Here is a 14,230-nt window from a genome sequence, read left to right on the forward strand (position 1 = left end):
GACGATGTCGCAGGATCACGACATGGACAAGACGATCAAGGTTGGCGGGAGCCGCCGGGGAGGGCAGGGGGAGCCCTGGGCTGGGGGCGCCGGGTCACGGTGGCCGTGTGGCCGATTTTGGGGTGTTTTTAACACAAACGGAGCCCGGTAGGGAAGGAGAGGTTGTTCACCGTGCGCAGGGGGCCAGGCGGAGGATGCTGCCAGCCGAGCACCCCGAGTGTCCAAACTTTTTGCTATTTATACATTTTAGCAAACAAAGGAATTGGTGTTCATTGGCTCCCAAGTTATTGAGTTCTCTTGTTAATTAGTGTTTTATCTTCTACTGGTTAATGATTCTCTCGCTTCCCGGGTTAATTAGTGCCACGCTCAGTCCTTCTCGTTTCCTGGCTCGCTGTCTCTGAGTTGGTGATCATGATCTGTCCCTGCTGGAATTACCTTTTACCCAATGGGAGCTGATTTCAATCCAGATGCAGGGTTGGGTTTTTAGTTTCTTCCTTATCTTGGGGGTTCTGCCCAATGTCCTTGCGGCCCATAAATTCTGTAGTCCTTGTGTCCAAAGCCTTCTTCCCAAGCTTTGTTAATCATCCCCAAGATCTAAGATCACTGAAACACATCAAGCCCTAAACCTTAACGAGGCAATTCCGCCACCAAGTAATTTGGTTTTCTAACACCTGGACACCACTCAGCGCTTGTTGGCCGCTCTGTTTCACAGATGAAATCTTGTTGATGAGGCTTGAAAGCTACAAAGATCAAACCCCAAAGAACAGCCTTTATTAAAGAGAATTTTCCCACATTTTCCAGCAGTCAGAACCCTGTTTCCAGACCCTGTTTCCTAACCCCTTCCTCATTCCCTGCAACTGGGCAAACCGTTGGGATGTCAGGCAGCCTTCCCAGAGTTCCTGTTCAGGTGCTGCTGTGGAAAAACCACTCTGGAGTGTGGGATTTGTGTGTTTGGAGCTGAACAGATCCAGGGTTTCAGGGTGTGAGCTCAGGATCCTTTTGTGCTGTGGCTGGGTGGGTTTCCTGTGGGAGCTGGGGAATTCCCTTTTGGGATAAAGGGATGTAAACCGATGTTTTCTGGAGGTTCTTTACCTTGTGCAGTTGATTAATCCCAGAAAAGTTTGGGTTGGAGGGACTTTAAAACTCATCCCATCCCACCCCCTGCCATGACAGGAACAGCTCCCACTAGCCCAGGTTGTTCCAAGTTTTTTCCAACCTGGTTTTGAGCATTTCCATGTTGAAAATTTGTGGGGTTTGCACTGAAAAAGCCCAGAGTGGAAGGAAATCTAAAGGGGTTGTAATTAACCCCTGAGATTGAGTGTCACAATTGTTGCCTGTGTTTTTCTTGGCACGCTCCAGGGAAGGAGCCATCCTGAAGGCTTGGGGGAATAAAAGGATTTAAGTATTTCTGTGGGATTTCATGTGAAGGTGAAGGTCCAGATCAGAACTCTTGGGGTTTAAAGCTGAAAAGCTGAAGCAGTTGTGAAAGTAGGTGACAATCAAGGGACAGCTCTGTGCTCCTGCTCCTCCCCATCCAGAGAGGTTCAACCAAACCTCCCTGGGCAAATCCCTGGAATTCTGGGCACAGTCTGAATCTACCCCATAATTTAGTACTTTCATACTTTATGCTGATTTTTCTGCTTCTCAAATCCTTGGATTAGGTCAGGTTTGGTTGGTCTCAGCTCGGGTTCAAGGTCTGGGATTCAGGACAGTGATCCATGTGTGGGAATTGAGGGGAGGTTGAAGGAGCAGGAGGTGGAATTCCCCAGGATGTGGCGTTGCTCTTGTTGGATCCATGGAGTTTGTCCAAGCAGCAGCAGCAGCCTGCACTCCTTCAAGTTACTCCATGACTCCCAAAGCTCCTTCTTTCAAACCTTTTTCCCATCAATATCCAGTGGAATCGTGGAATCAGTAAGGTTGGAAAAGACCTTTCAGACCAACAAGTCAGAAGGGGCTGAGCAATCCCGATGTGTGTGAAAGCAGCCTGGTGCAATCCAAGCTGGGAGAACTCTTGGAATGCTGCTTTTCCAGGCTCTGAGCATCCCAGACTGCTGACTCTGCACTTTGGGAGGGTGCCCAAGCTGTTGGCTGAGGCTTGGTGGGAGGGAATTTCGCTGCTGGAGAGATCCTGGCTCCAAGTGGGAGTGAAACTTTGCTGTAATTCCGTATATTTTGTGTCAGCATCCCCTTTTCCCACTGAAAATTAACGTAAGGAGAGATCAGAGGTTTGAGGTTCCTCTCAGAGGGAGAGCAGAAAGGTTTCTTGTGAGGAATTGCACCCCTGCAGGTTTTTTTGGAAGTGCTCCTCTTCTGTTCCCAGGCACAGCAGATGAATCCCAGCTGAGCCAGCCTGGAAGTTTGGAGCTGGGCAGGGGCTGCTGTGGGGGGCAGGGGATTCCCAGATGTGGAGCTGAGCCCAGGAATTCCATACCCACGGAATCCAAGCCAGGAGACAAAGCCTTTGTGCTTCCCAGCTGAAACACTTGGATATTTTCAAATACATTGGTGCTTTTAAAGCGTTTCCAGCTGTTTGGGATCAGAATCATGGAATCCTTAAGGTTGGAAAAGACCCCCAAGGTGGTGGAGTCCAACTTCCACCTGCCAAATGGGACCTCCTGCTGCTGAAGTTGGAGCTCCCATTCCTGAGCTGGGAGGGGGAAGTGATGCTGGGCATTGGTGGGCATCAGAGCTCCCAAATCCTGGATTTGGTGTCATTTATGTTTCTTGACCCCTGAATTATTCCTTTTAACTTCTGAGCTGGAAAGGTGCTTTGGGATGAAGGTTGGGATTCAAATGTAGTAAGTGCAGGAAATAAAATTGTTGCCTTTTTCTTTTAAAACAATGAACATTTTCCCTGCTCGTTAATGCCCTCCTAAAGCTGTGTTTTCATCCCACCCCTGCTGCTTTCAGTTCTCTGCAGCTGAATATCAGGCACATTAAACCAGCTTTTCCCTAATAGGCTCCTCACAAATGAAATTTATCTGAGCTGCATTGATAAGAAGTTTCTTTGAGCTCCTCCTGAAAACCACAGATGTGGGTGATCCCCTGAGCTTTTCTGCCCCTTTCTTCTAAACCTTTTATAAAACCTCCAGTGGTGGCCTCTTCCATGAATTTCCAGTGTATTTGGGAGTTCTTTTACCTGCTTCCTTACGCTCCCCCAGTGCTGGTGCTGCAGCAGCTCCTTTTCCTGTGATTTATCCCGAGCAGAGGCAGGAATTTAATAAAGGAACAAAGGCCCAGCACACAGGGCATCAATCAAAGCACTGAGCCCTGGATTTACAGCCTGCCTTGGGACATGGTTAAGCCTGAGAGCACCCAAGCTGTGGCCTAACAAAACCCAGCCCTGTTTGTATGGATTTGCACAAAAGGAGCCTGGTTCATTATCAGAAAAATCTAAAATTAATCATGCAGGGTTTAATTTACAGGGTGACGGTTCCAAAGGTTTGAAACCTCCCATTTTCCGTTGTACTCTGTGACTAAAAAATGCATTTTAATGCTGAAATGGGCTCCTTGTTTCGTTGGGATTGATCATTTATAGGTGGGAAGCTGGAATTGAGTCAGGGAGAGATGCCCTTGTTACACTTTGGGTGTTAAAACCACAAAATCCCATTTACTGCTCTCAATAATCCTGTTCCAAAATTCCAGCTGCACGGGAATGATTTTAATCAGGTAAATCGTGACATGAGCATTTATATTTATTTATATTTCTATTTCATTTTCCTCAGGGAAGCAAACTCCCCAGCAGGCACTTTCCTGCCAGCCATATCTGCTGAGCTGGGGGTTTTTTTGGGAAGGCTGTAGGAATTTGATTTATTATGTATTTATTGACTGTGTTTTCCCTCCTGCTGCTCCTTTCCTGAACAGGAAACCTCCATTTTAGAGGAATACAACATTAACTGGACTCAGAAGCTGGGAGCTGGGATCAGTGGGCCCGTTAGGTAAGGGAACACTCCGGGATTGTCGCTGACCTGGGGAGGAGTCAGTGAGTATTTTACTAAATGTGATGATGGGATACGTGGAAAGTTATAAACAACAAATATCTCTGCCCCACGTGGGTCACGCAGGAGGGGTTTTGTCTTTTTTTGGGGAATGTGGGAAGGAAAACTTCTCCTCCCTTCCCTGTCCTGGCCTGTTCCCACAGCCAGGAGGGAACAGGAGTTGGTTGTGGAGTAACAACAACAGAAATTCCTCCTGAACCACCCCCATGCTTGGATCCTGATGCCTCAGCACTGCCCCTTTCCTGCTCTTCCAGTTGTTTTTCCATGAACCCAAAGCAGACACTGCCACTTTGCATCCCAGCCCTGCCTCCTCACGGATTTCTAACCTCTGGATACTTCCTGGCAAGCAAAACACCTTTCCAACAAGGCCTCTCTCCCTTCAGGGAAAGGGAATTTGTGCTGGAAAACAACTGTGCTGCTGTTCCTTGGAGCTCCCTTTGTCTTTCTCATCATTTATCTTCCTGTGTGGGTCATTGGTTTCTCCTCATCCTTTTTGTGTTGCTGTGTCTTCATTAAAACTCCCATTTTGTGCTTTACTCTTTTTAGCTGCCTGTTCAAACATGAGCCCTTTCCTCACCTGTCAGTGTTAAATGGGGGGAAAAAGAAAAAATTACACCAAAAGGAGGATTTCCTTCCCAAAGCACTTTATCTATTCCAAACACTTTATTTATTCCAACATCACTGGGGCTGTTGAGGTGTGCTTTGGGGTTATTTCCATCCCAAATCTCTCTTTGAGGCTGAATTTAGAGTGAGAGCTGGGCTGTGCCCTGTGTATCCCAGATTGGGGGCAATCCTGGGAATTCCCACGTGGAGAGCAAACTGAGAGCCACAAAGCAATTGCTTCAGGTGTCTGTTTTTAACATCCTTGCTGACTGAATGATTTTGTTGCTGTAATACCAGAGTCTGCATGAAAAAATCCTCCCAAGAACGCTTTGCACTGAAAATCCTCCTCGATCGTCCAAAAGCTCGAAATGAGGTATAGTTCCTGCTTTTCTCTCCAAAAACTCTTCAATTGTTGGGATGTTTTAAAAATAAAACCTCACCACCAAACCCCCATGTGCTGGTTGTGCTTGCAGAGATTTATTTGTAATTAATTGAGCTGTGTTTTAAAGCTGTTCTTCTCCCTGCGTGCCATGTGATGGAACAGAACCAGTTTGAGAGGGAATTTTGTTTCCATACATCTCACTCTGGGATGTCACTGCTCCAAGAATGCTTCAAGCTGCTCTGGAAATGGATTTATCCGTGTTCCAGGAGCTAAAGCAGCTCCTGACACTGGTTGGGAGTTCCTGAGGTGCCAAGCTGTCAGCCTGTGGAATGATGGGCACTCCTCCAAGCTGTCAGGAATTTTAAGGAAGGATTAATTGTCCTCAAGGTTTAGGCAACTTCCATTTCTTGTTACTGAGCAAATTCTCCTTTAAAATTCTCATAAAAATAATCTGTGCACAAAAAGCTTGGCTTGATTGAGCAGCCCAGGGAGCTTTAAAGTGAGGAGAGTTCCTGAAGTGCCCTGTTCCACAATGTTGGGATGGGAGGTGGTGTTCAGGTGTTGTGGGTGCTGAAGGACTGAGCCACAAAAGAAGCCAGATTATGGAATTTTAGGGTTTATTCATTAATTTTCAGTTCCAATCGCATCTACGTTGCTACTTTAGAGCTGGTTCTGTCTTTAAATTCATATAAAGAACTCAAAGATTGAGCTTTCCCTGGAGCTCTGCGTGTGATTCCGTGGTCTGTAACAAATTTGGGGGCCAGCCTGGGATGTTTTTATCCCAAAATGAGCAGTGGCAGTGCTCAGCAGGGCTCAGGTGCCTGTCCCTGTGTGCAGTAACAGCTCTTCCCTTCTCTTCAAGGTACGTCTGCACATGATGTGTGCAACACATCCCAATATTGTTCAAATAATTGAAGTTTATGCTAACAGTGTGCAGTTCCCACATGAATCCAGCCCCAGGTAAGATTACATAGGGTGATTCATTCCCACCGCTTGCTTTCCATGTTTAGCCCAAGGTATAGTGGAGTTTGCTTTTTTTTGTTTTGGTTTTAATCACAGAATTATTATTTAAAAGGGGTCCCAGATATAATAATTATCCTGCAGACCAAGCAGCTCTTGCTTTTTTTCCTCCCCCTGACTTTTGTGTATTTAAATTATTTTGCCTCCTTCACTCCCTGTTTTGAATGCATCTCCATTTTTTTAGGTTTTCCATTGATTCAGTCTGCATTGTGTGAAAGAATTGTTTCTAAAAAAATACGAAATTCAGCACTGAAAACTCTCAATGCATTGTCCTGCTTAAAATGAACACAGGAAAACATGGAGCAGAGTGATTTTTCGTGCATTATTATCGCTTAGGATAAAAATAATTGTCTTCTGATGGGATCTTAGTGGAGAAAATCATCAGAGCTGAGAGAATGAAAGAGCTGAGACCTGTATTAGGCTCTGGTGTAGCTGATTTTGCTGTGTGGTGGGAACTTGGGAGTTAATTCCTTGAGGATCTGGCCCTGATCTCCACCTTCCTATTTGTTACCCTTCATAATTATGGCAATAAAGCTGGAAATTAAAATAATGGGGATCCACACTCCAAAGCATCCACGTGCTGTGTTATCCTTGAGGGCAGAGTTATCCCTTGGAGTGTCCACACAGCTTCCAGGTCCATGCTGGGTGGAGCTGGATGTATCCATGTCAAGTTTGTTCCAGCTGGATGTGGGAGCCCATCAGGAGGAGCAAACTGGAGATTCCTGGCTGCCAATCACTGGGAGCCAGAAAATCCTGCGGATTTTAGGCTTGAAGGCAAAATGAGAGCACCAAAATAGCCCCAGGCAGCATAGAGAAAGCAGTGTTTGTGTGAAATATGCATTCTTAGCTTAGCAATTCTGTTCTTTTTGCTGATTTTTAATGTAACAACATGAAATGCTTTTGAACAGGGCTCGGCTCCTAATTGTAATGGAGATGATGGAAGGGGGAGAGCTCTTCCACAGAATCAGCCAGCACCGGCACTTTACTGAGAAGCAAGCGAGCCAAGTAACAAAGCAGGCAAGTCACCCCCTGTCCCAGCAAATCCATCATGCTCTGGCTAAAGTAGGGACAATTCCTGGGGCTGGAAGGGTGGGAAAAAAGGATGAAATAAAAGAATCCTCAGTTCTGATCCGATGATCATTGCCTGCTTTGTTATAACTGACAATGCCAAAGCTTTACTAGGAATAAAGGATTGAAGGTGTGGGCTTGTTCTCTAGGGCTGCTGTGCTTAACCACACTTTTCCTCACCTGTGTCCAGAGAACATTTCCAAGAGAACTTTGTCATTCCTCTTGTCCTAAAAGTGTTGCCTCCAGCAGGACTCCCGAGCTCCGGAATCTCCGTGACACCCTTGGCATTTCTCTCCAGGGGTTTTCAGGCTGGGTTCTGGGCTTGGGCTTATGGAATTCCTGGAAGATAACAAGGAGTGTTTCTGTTTGTTCTGATTTTGTGTCTGTTTGTTCCAATGTTGTTTTTCCTTCACCATTTCTCTCCCAGCTCACTCCTGAGTGCTGTACTTTATAACTTCCACGGTGGTTTCTGCAGGGGGTTTTGGTGTCCATCAGGCTCTTTGTTCCTTGGCAGTGCCTGGTGGGACTCACAGAAGGATCTCTCTGGATTTCAGTGCTGGCATCCCCAGTTCCCCTCAGCTGGAGAGAGAATGTTTGAACCTGGGGCAAAATATTTCATGTTACTTTTGTGCTTTGACTTGTTTCTAATGAAATGCTAATTGTGCTGGTACTTTTTGGTCTCATCCAACAAAGAAATGAGGTGGAAGTACAGAATTATTCTTGACAGCTTGTTTGACATCCTTTGGGCTGTTTGATTCTGACATGGTGGGAAAATCTTGTAAAACTTTACCAGAAATCAAGACTTTGATTTGAATTTTGTGTCTACACTTGGGTTCTTCATGTCTTAAGTAACTCTTTGCTTTAATGTTTATAGAAATGACGTTTGAATTGTGAAAGTCTTTATAAAATTCTTTTATCTGGTGGTTCTTCATCACTGTGTTGTACCCAGGAATGGTTAAAACTTGCCACAGCACTCATTTTCTCTGGCAATGTGTTTGTATTTATTGCTGAGCTAAATTAGCAGTGAAGTTCTCTTGTGACAGTAATTTGGAGTTTTTTAAGGACTCTAAATTTGGGTAGGATCCTCCAGAATCCAGTAGGGATACTTCCAAATAAGGGTTGTGTGGCTGTGCCTCACTTCTGTCTCAGGAATGCTGTTTAAATGTTTATACTTGGCTTTTCTTTAAATGAATTGCACTTGGAATCGTGCAGTCCCTGGAGCTTTCCTGCCTGGATTGCAGGTTCCTGAAGCATCCTTGAAAGAATCAAGGGATGCATTTCTGTGGGATATCCACAGCATGATTAAAGTGCAGGCAGTACCATCAGAAATTAAAGAATAAAACTGCCTGAGTGTTGGATCTCCAGGCAGGAACAAGAGCAGTGAATTACTGGAGTACTGAAGCAAGAACTCGCTGCTGAGTGTCCGGCAGGGTGGAATTGCTGGGCCAGGGCAGCACCCTGGAGCTCTGGCACAGCAGGGAAGGGGCACTGGCACCCCCTGCTTCACTTTGGGGGCCTCTTAATGCCTTGACTTCTCAAACTGAGGTGATTGGGAAGCCCAGGCCAACCTGGCTTTTGTTTTCTGTTTGCTTCGAGTGCAAACTGAACCGAAACTCTTGGTGGGATTCATGTCCCAGTTGTCACTTCACTGCACCACTGCCCAGCAGGGCCAGGCTTGTCCTAACTCAGAACTCCACCCAAGTGGAGTGGAAATGTTTGGGGTCTGAGCTGTGTTGGAAATGTCCTTTGTAAAGCTGAAATAAATGTCCAGGCTGCAGGAGGAGGTCAGTGGTTGTAGCTGATTTATTGTGCCCTTTTCCAGATAGCTTTGGCTTTGCAGCACTGCCACTCACTAAACATTGCACACAGAGACCTCAAGCCTGAGAATCTCCTCTTCAAGGATAACTCTCTGGTAAGATGAACATCTGGAATTCTTTTGCTGCTGAATTCTGTAAAATGGCTCAAGGGTGACTCTCAGAATAGTGGCAAAATGACATGAATGTTTTGGTGACAAAATTTAACCACCTTGATGGACTTGGTGCTTTTCCATCCCCTGATCTCCTTGGAGGGCAGTGAGGCCTTGCTGCTGCTGTTAAATAGGAGTCAGGTTCTCCACCTGAACATAGATCCAGCTTTGCTGAGGACAAAATCTTCTCTGCCCCCTCATCAGGATGTTCTAACCCTCTACCTAGAAGTGCTTTGATAGATCCAAACAATTCTTTGTCTCACAACCAGCCTGGATGTGCAGTGACCCCCCCCTACAAGGGGCTCAGTGCTTTCCCAATCCCTGAGGGGTGGGGGCTGTTCCTGGCCCAGAGCACCCAGAAAAGCAAAACCTCTATTTTGAAAGGTCAGTTTGTGACCTTTCAGCTGCCTGGTGGAGTGTGAGGGTGTAAATACAATGAGGTGGATGTTTGGAAAAGGTGAGATGAGGATGGGGGGGGGGGAGAATTTGGGGTTAGAAAAACTGATTTAATGAGCTTTGTCTAATAAAGCCTCTTCTCCTTGTTTTAGGATGCACCTGTTAAATTGTGTGACTTTGGGTTTGCCAAAGTAGACCAAGGTGACTTGATGACACCCCAGTTCACTCCCTATTACGTAGCACCTCAGGTAACAACCAGTTCCAGCTCTGGGCTCAAGGGGGATCATTTAATGCCTGAGCCTCCACATCCACATCATTTTAACACCCTTTGCTGTCCTGGGAAGGGCTCTGGGTGCAGGAATCTTGAGGAATTGGATATGAGCCACCTCTGGAGCTGGAGTGCCACGGGGATCTGTTCATAAGTCAAATTCCCCAGTCTCTGCTCAGCACTGATGGTGACAGTTGGCCTTTAGCTGTATTAAAGTAGCTGCTTTGGAGAAATCCCTGCTTTGCCATCCCTCTTCCAGCTCAGCTAATTCAGGATTCCATTAAAAAGGACTTTGCTGGAACAAAAAGGCTCTGAAAAGGTGACTGCTCCCAAAGGGCACTGGCAGAGGGTTGGTACCTGGGTGCCTTGGCCTGGCCCCTTGTCATTAAACACAACCTCTGATTACAGACAGGCTGCTCTTTGTAGTGCTGCTTTCCTCCCCTCTCTTCTGTCCTTTGTGTTGGAGTCCTGGAGAAAATGAAAAGCAGCTGCAGATGGAGATTTAATTGCAGTGCTGGGCAGCCTTTAATCACTGGGAAGGGCAATTCAGAGATCAGAGCATGCTCTGAAAATGCCTTCTCAGCTGGAGCCTGCTGGGGCTCCTTGTAACCCAAAGCCACAGACTGGATCAGCAAGGGATGGATTTGATGGGATTTGTTCCTGGGAGAGGCAAAAAGGAGCTTGGGTTACCCTCCAAAGACACTTTAGCTTCTAGCTCCAAGCATGGAGGGGTTGGAGGTTGTGAGCAGTTGCTTTAATTCAGGCAGAACTGGAGACTTCAGTCAAAGCAGCAAAATATTTTAGTATTTTCCCCATGTAGAAAGCTCCAGTCTTTCTTTGGGGGAAAAATTGGAGTTTGGTAGAGTCTTCAGTAGCTGGAATAAGTTTCCTGAATGGAAAAGCCTCAGGAATCTTTGGCATAGGCTTTGCTGGTTGTGGTGCCTGTTGATGAGATGGATTTTTCTTTGTTTTTTTTTTTATTTTTCCCTCTCACCAGGTATTGGAGGCACAAAGAAGACATCAGAAAGAAAAGTCTGGTATTATCCCCACCTCTCCAACTCCTTACACTTACAACAAGGTGAGCTGGGAAACAACAGCTTTAAAAGTCTTCCCCACCCCATTGGTGCTTCTGATAGAGCAAATAATGAAATGCACACTTAATCCAGACCTCATTAATGATCCTCTAATTAAAGGAAAAACACACAAATGCTCTTAAGGAGCACTAAATCTGGACAAGATTTTGGAGAGAGTAGAATGACTCTGCTGGAGTGAGGCCATGAGGGAAGTTGTCTCACCTCTGTTCAAAGGGAATCTCTTTCCTGCTGTCAGAGTTTCTGGATGTGCAGAGCATTCCTTGTTCAGGCAGCTGTGCCAGAAACTGCTCTGTACCTGGATCTTCTGGAAAACAACCAAGAATTTATTGTGTAGCTGCTGGAATCTTGGCAAAATCATGGCAGGAAATGCCCTGAAAGGTCATAATCTTTTTTGGGCATTCCAAGACATTCTCCTCTGTATTATCATCGCTGTCTTCTGCTGGCTGAGCAGTGCTTGAACCACTGAATGTTCTGGGAGTGTCAACTTTAATTCAAATTACCTGGTTTGTGATCCCAGTGTAAGGATCTCCCTGATTCCAGCTTTAGGGATGGTTGTTTATTCCACCACGTGCCTGAGCAGGTATTTTGGTATGCAGTGTTAGCATTTAGTAGCCTCATAGAGAGAGTTAAAGCAAATATTAATTAGTCTGCATCACAAACCTACCTTCTTCAGGGCTCTGATTGCCTTTCCTCCATCCTGGAGGGGCAGGTTGGTGCTTGTAGCAGACACTTCTGTTTCTGAACTCTTTAGAATGTGCCAGTAGTATTTTCAATATGGAGTTTCTTCTTCTCTCTCTTGTCCCTTGATTTGGGATCTACAAGGTGGGAGTGATTTTCTTTTCATGTTTCATGTGAAGAATTGAGCTGTGCAGCCCTGGTGGCACTGGCTGAAAAGGCTGCTGAAGGCAGGGCCTTGTTTCCAAGTGTGACTCTGCAAAAGCAGCGTCTGACACTCGCCTGGCTCCCCAAAATAGACCCTGACAGGCTTCCAGGTGCTCTGTCCTTCCATGGCAGTCCAGTCCTGCTCCTGGCTCCTTCATCTCCCTGGCTGTCACCACAGACAGCTCTGATTTAATATCCCTGCTGGCTGCTTTGTTGGATGGTGGTTCTGTTTTCAGCCTCCCATTGTAAACAACCGGATTCTTTTATGGGATTGGGGGAGTAGGATTCAGGTATCCCTGGCTGCTCCCAGACAATTCCCAACCACCTGGAAACTGTTCAGTTTGGAGCACGGAGCTGCCTTGTTCACAGCAGCCAGATTTATCCATGAAGGTGGATCTGGAGGAGGAGCTGAGCTGGTTCTGTTCCTGTAGGGAATCACACAGAGCTTTTATCATCGCTCCCCCACTGTTTGCTGCAAACTGCTCCCCTGAGTGACCCTGTCCTTGCTTGCAGAGCTGTGACCTGTGGTCCCTGGGGGTCATTATCTACGTGATGCTGTGTGGATACCCCCCTTTTTACTCCAAGCACCACAGCCGGACGATTCCCAAGGACATGAGGAAAAAGATCATGACAGGAAGCTTTGAATTCCCAGAGGAAGAGTGGAGCCAGATCTCAGAAATGGCAAAAGACATTGTGAGAAAGTGAGTCCATGGAGGAAACTCCTGTTGTTGCTCTGTGCTTGTGTTTAAGGAATTGGAATGTTTCAATGTTAAGGAATTGGAAAAGCACCTGGAAGTGCCTTATCCCAAGGGTTGTTTTTCCAGCAGCGAGGGGATTGTCTGCAGCTCATCCAGCTGACAGATTCTCTGTCACATTCAGCATAAACCAAGTCTGGGAAATATTTTTCTTTCCCCTGCCCAAGTGTTTAATTTTGACATCTCTTTTGTTGGGGTGAATTGTGTGTTTAGCCTAAGTGGAGCAGGAGCACTGAAGGGTTTCAGGATAACACAACTGGCACAGATTTCCTGGGATAATGTTTAAATTCCTGTGAAAATCAAGTGGCTTTAATGGGATATGGTAAATCTGTCCCCTAAAGCCCTGTGCACATCATACACAGCCTAAAAAGAGTCAGGCAAGAGGATGGAGAGGGAGGTTAAGATCTGTCATGAGGTGCCAGACTCCAAGATAAGGTTTTGCATGGATGTTTTATTCCAAATGCTAATGGAGTCTGTTTTCCATGCAGGGCACATCCCTCAGCTGGGAGTGTTTCAAAGACTTGGTGTGTTTGGGAGCAAGAATGTGGCACTGATTAGGGCTTGACCTCACTTATTTTTGAAAAAGTGACAGGGACTTACTGCCTTTGCATCACCAGAGGAACAGAGAGAATAAAAGCAACATAAATAGGAAAAAAATCAGTTGGGAAAGTAATTTAAAAGTGTCACTGGCTCCTCAGATGTACTGTAAATTCTCCAAGGATTTCACATTGTTTGGAGAGGGTGCTGGGACTTTTTAGAGCCCAACCTTTCACCAAATTAACTTTCCTTTATAGCAGGGTCAGCTCTTTATTCTCACACAGAAACTCCACAGGCAAAAGGTTTTATTGTCGTCTAAAATTCCCATAAAACTCAGCTCTCAGGGTATTGTCACATGGATCCAGTTCATTTCATTCTCCTTCTAATGTTATCAGGATTCCCTTTCCTGCTTTTTTTCCCAACCAGGGAGTCTGAAGCTGTGTTTAGGGTGCAGGAATACGTTCAGATTTAATCTAATTCCAGCTAAATTTACATTCTATGGATGTAGGCAGCTCTTCTTCTGGCTTCTGGAGGTCACGTTTGGCATTCAGGCAGCTGCTGCCTCTCAAGTGTGTCGAGCTCATTTCTGACCTCATGAGGGTTTGATAATGGGTTAGGATTTGGAAAGTGCATGGAAAAGGAATGCTCGTGTCTGGTATCGAAAGGGAACTTAACCTGGTTGGCAGCAAGTGGGATTTCTGAACTCCCCTGTGGTGCTGCTGACATTTTGCACAAGTTATTTCCACTTTCTTGGTACATTAAACAATTGTGCTCTGCAGCCAAGAAGCTGATTTGGAGTTGTCTAAGGAAGTGTGACAAGCTCATGGAGTCATTCCTGTTCTCATTCAGACTTTGGGATGACTTGTCAGCACTCTGTGGGAAATTTTGCTTTTTTACTTAGTTGTACCCGTCATGAGCACACAAATTAATCTGCAAATCCTCTTTCCAGGGTTTCATGCTAGAGAAAATTGATTTCATGGAGTTTTCAGCAATCTCAGCATAAAGTTGCTTTTTATTTTGAGGAGCTGGAACCAAAGTGTTCGTTACTTGAGGATTTGTTGGGGGGGAGAAAAGCTGAGGAGTGGCATGGTGGGAGCAGTGAATCCTGCACAGTTTCCATGCCCAGAGTCCTTGGAATGAGTGTAACCTGTTCTGGGGATGAGCTCTGGGAGTGCATTTCCAGAGAACACCGGTCTGGATCATTTCCAGTTCCTCTGGAACGTGATTTCCCACCTGGGAGCAGTGGCTGGGGAGTTCAACA

The 14,230-nt window shown here is 45.9% G+C and overlaps 1 protein-coding gene across 4 annotated transcripts in view; it reads left to right on the forward strand.

Moving 5' to 3' along the window:
* MAPKAPK5 (mitogen-activated protein kinase-activated protein kinase 5) overlaps positions 1–14,230 on the forward strand; it is a 21,449-nt gene that overhangs the window by 904 nt on the left and 6,315 nt on the right. For 2 of the 4 annotated variants that reach the window (XM_008634060.2, XM_008634061.2), the window contains exons 1-9: positions 5–40; positions 3,865–3,938; positions 4,899–4,974; positions 5,846–5,943; positions 6,912–7,020; positions 8,894–8,983; positions 9,586–9,681; positions 10,699–10,779; positions 12,191–12,378. In XM_008634060.2, the coding sequence (XP_008632282.1) occupies positions 5–40; positions 3,865–3,938; positions 4,899–4,974; positions 5,846–5,943; positions 6,912–7,020; positions 8,894–8,983; positions 9,586–9,681; positions 10,699–10,779; positions 12,191–12,378 (848 nt within the window). Of the gene's footprint in view, positions 1–4; positions 41–3,864; positions 3,939–4,896; positions 4,975–5,845; positions 5,944–6,911; positions 7,021–8,893; positions 8,984–9,585; positions 9,682–10,698; positions 10,780–12,190; positions 12,379–14,230 lie in introns of those variants that run through there. The other 2 variants (XM_017734851.1, XM_017734852.1) reach the window with 2 other exon arrangements.

Source organism: Corvus brachyrhynchos, unplaced genomic scaffold (genome assembly GCF_000691975.1).
Source record: "Corvus brachyrhynchos isolate BGI_N302 unplaced genomic scaffold, ASM69197v1 scaffold114, whole genome shotgun sequence".
NCBI classification, from domain to species: Eukaryota; Metazoa; Chordata; class Aves; order Passeriformes; family Corvidae; genus Corvus; species Corvus brachyrhynchos.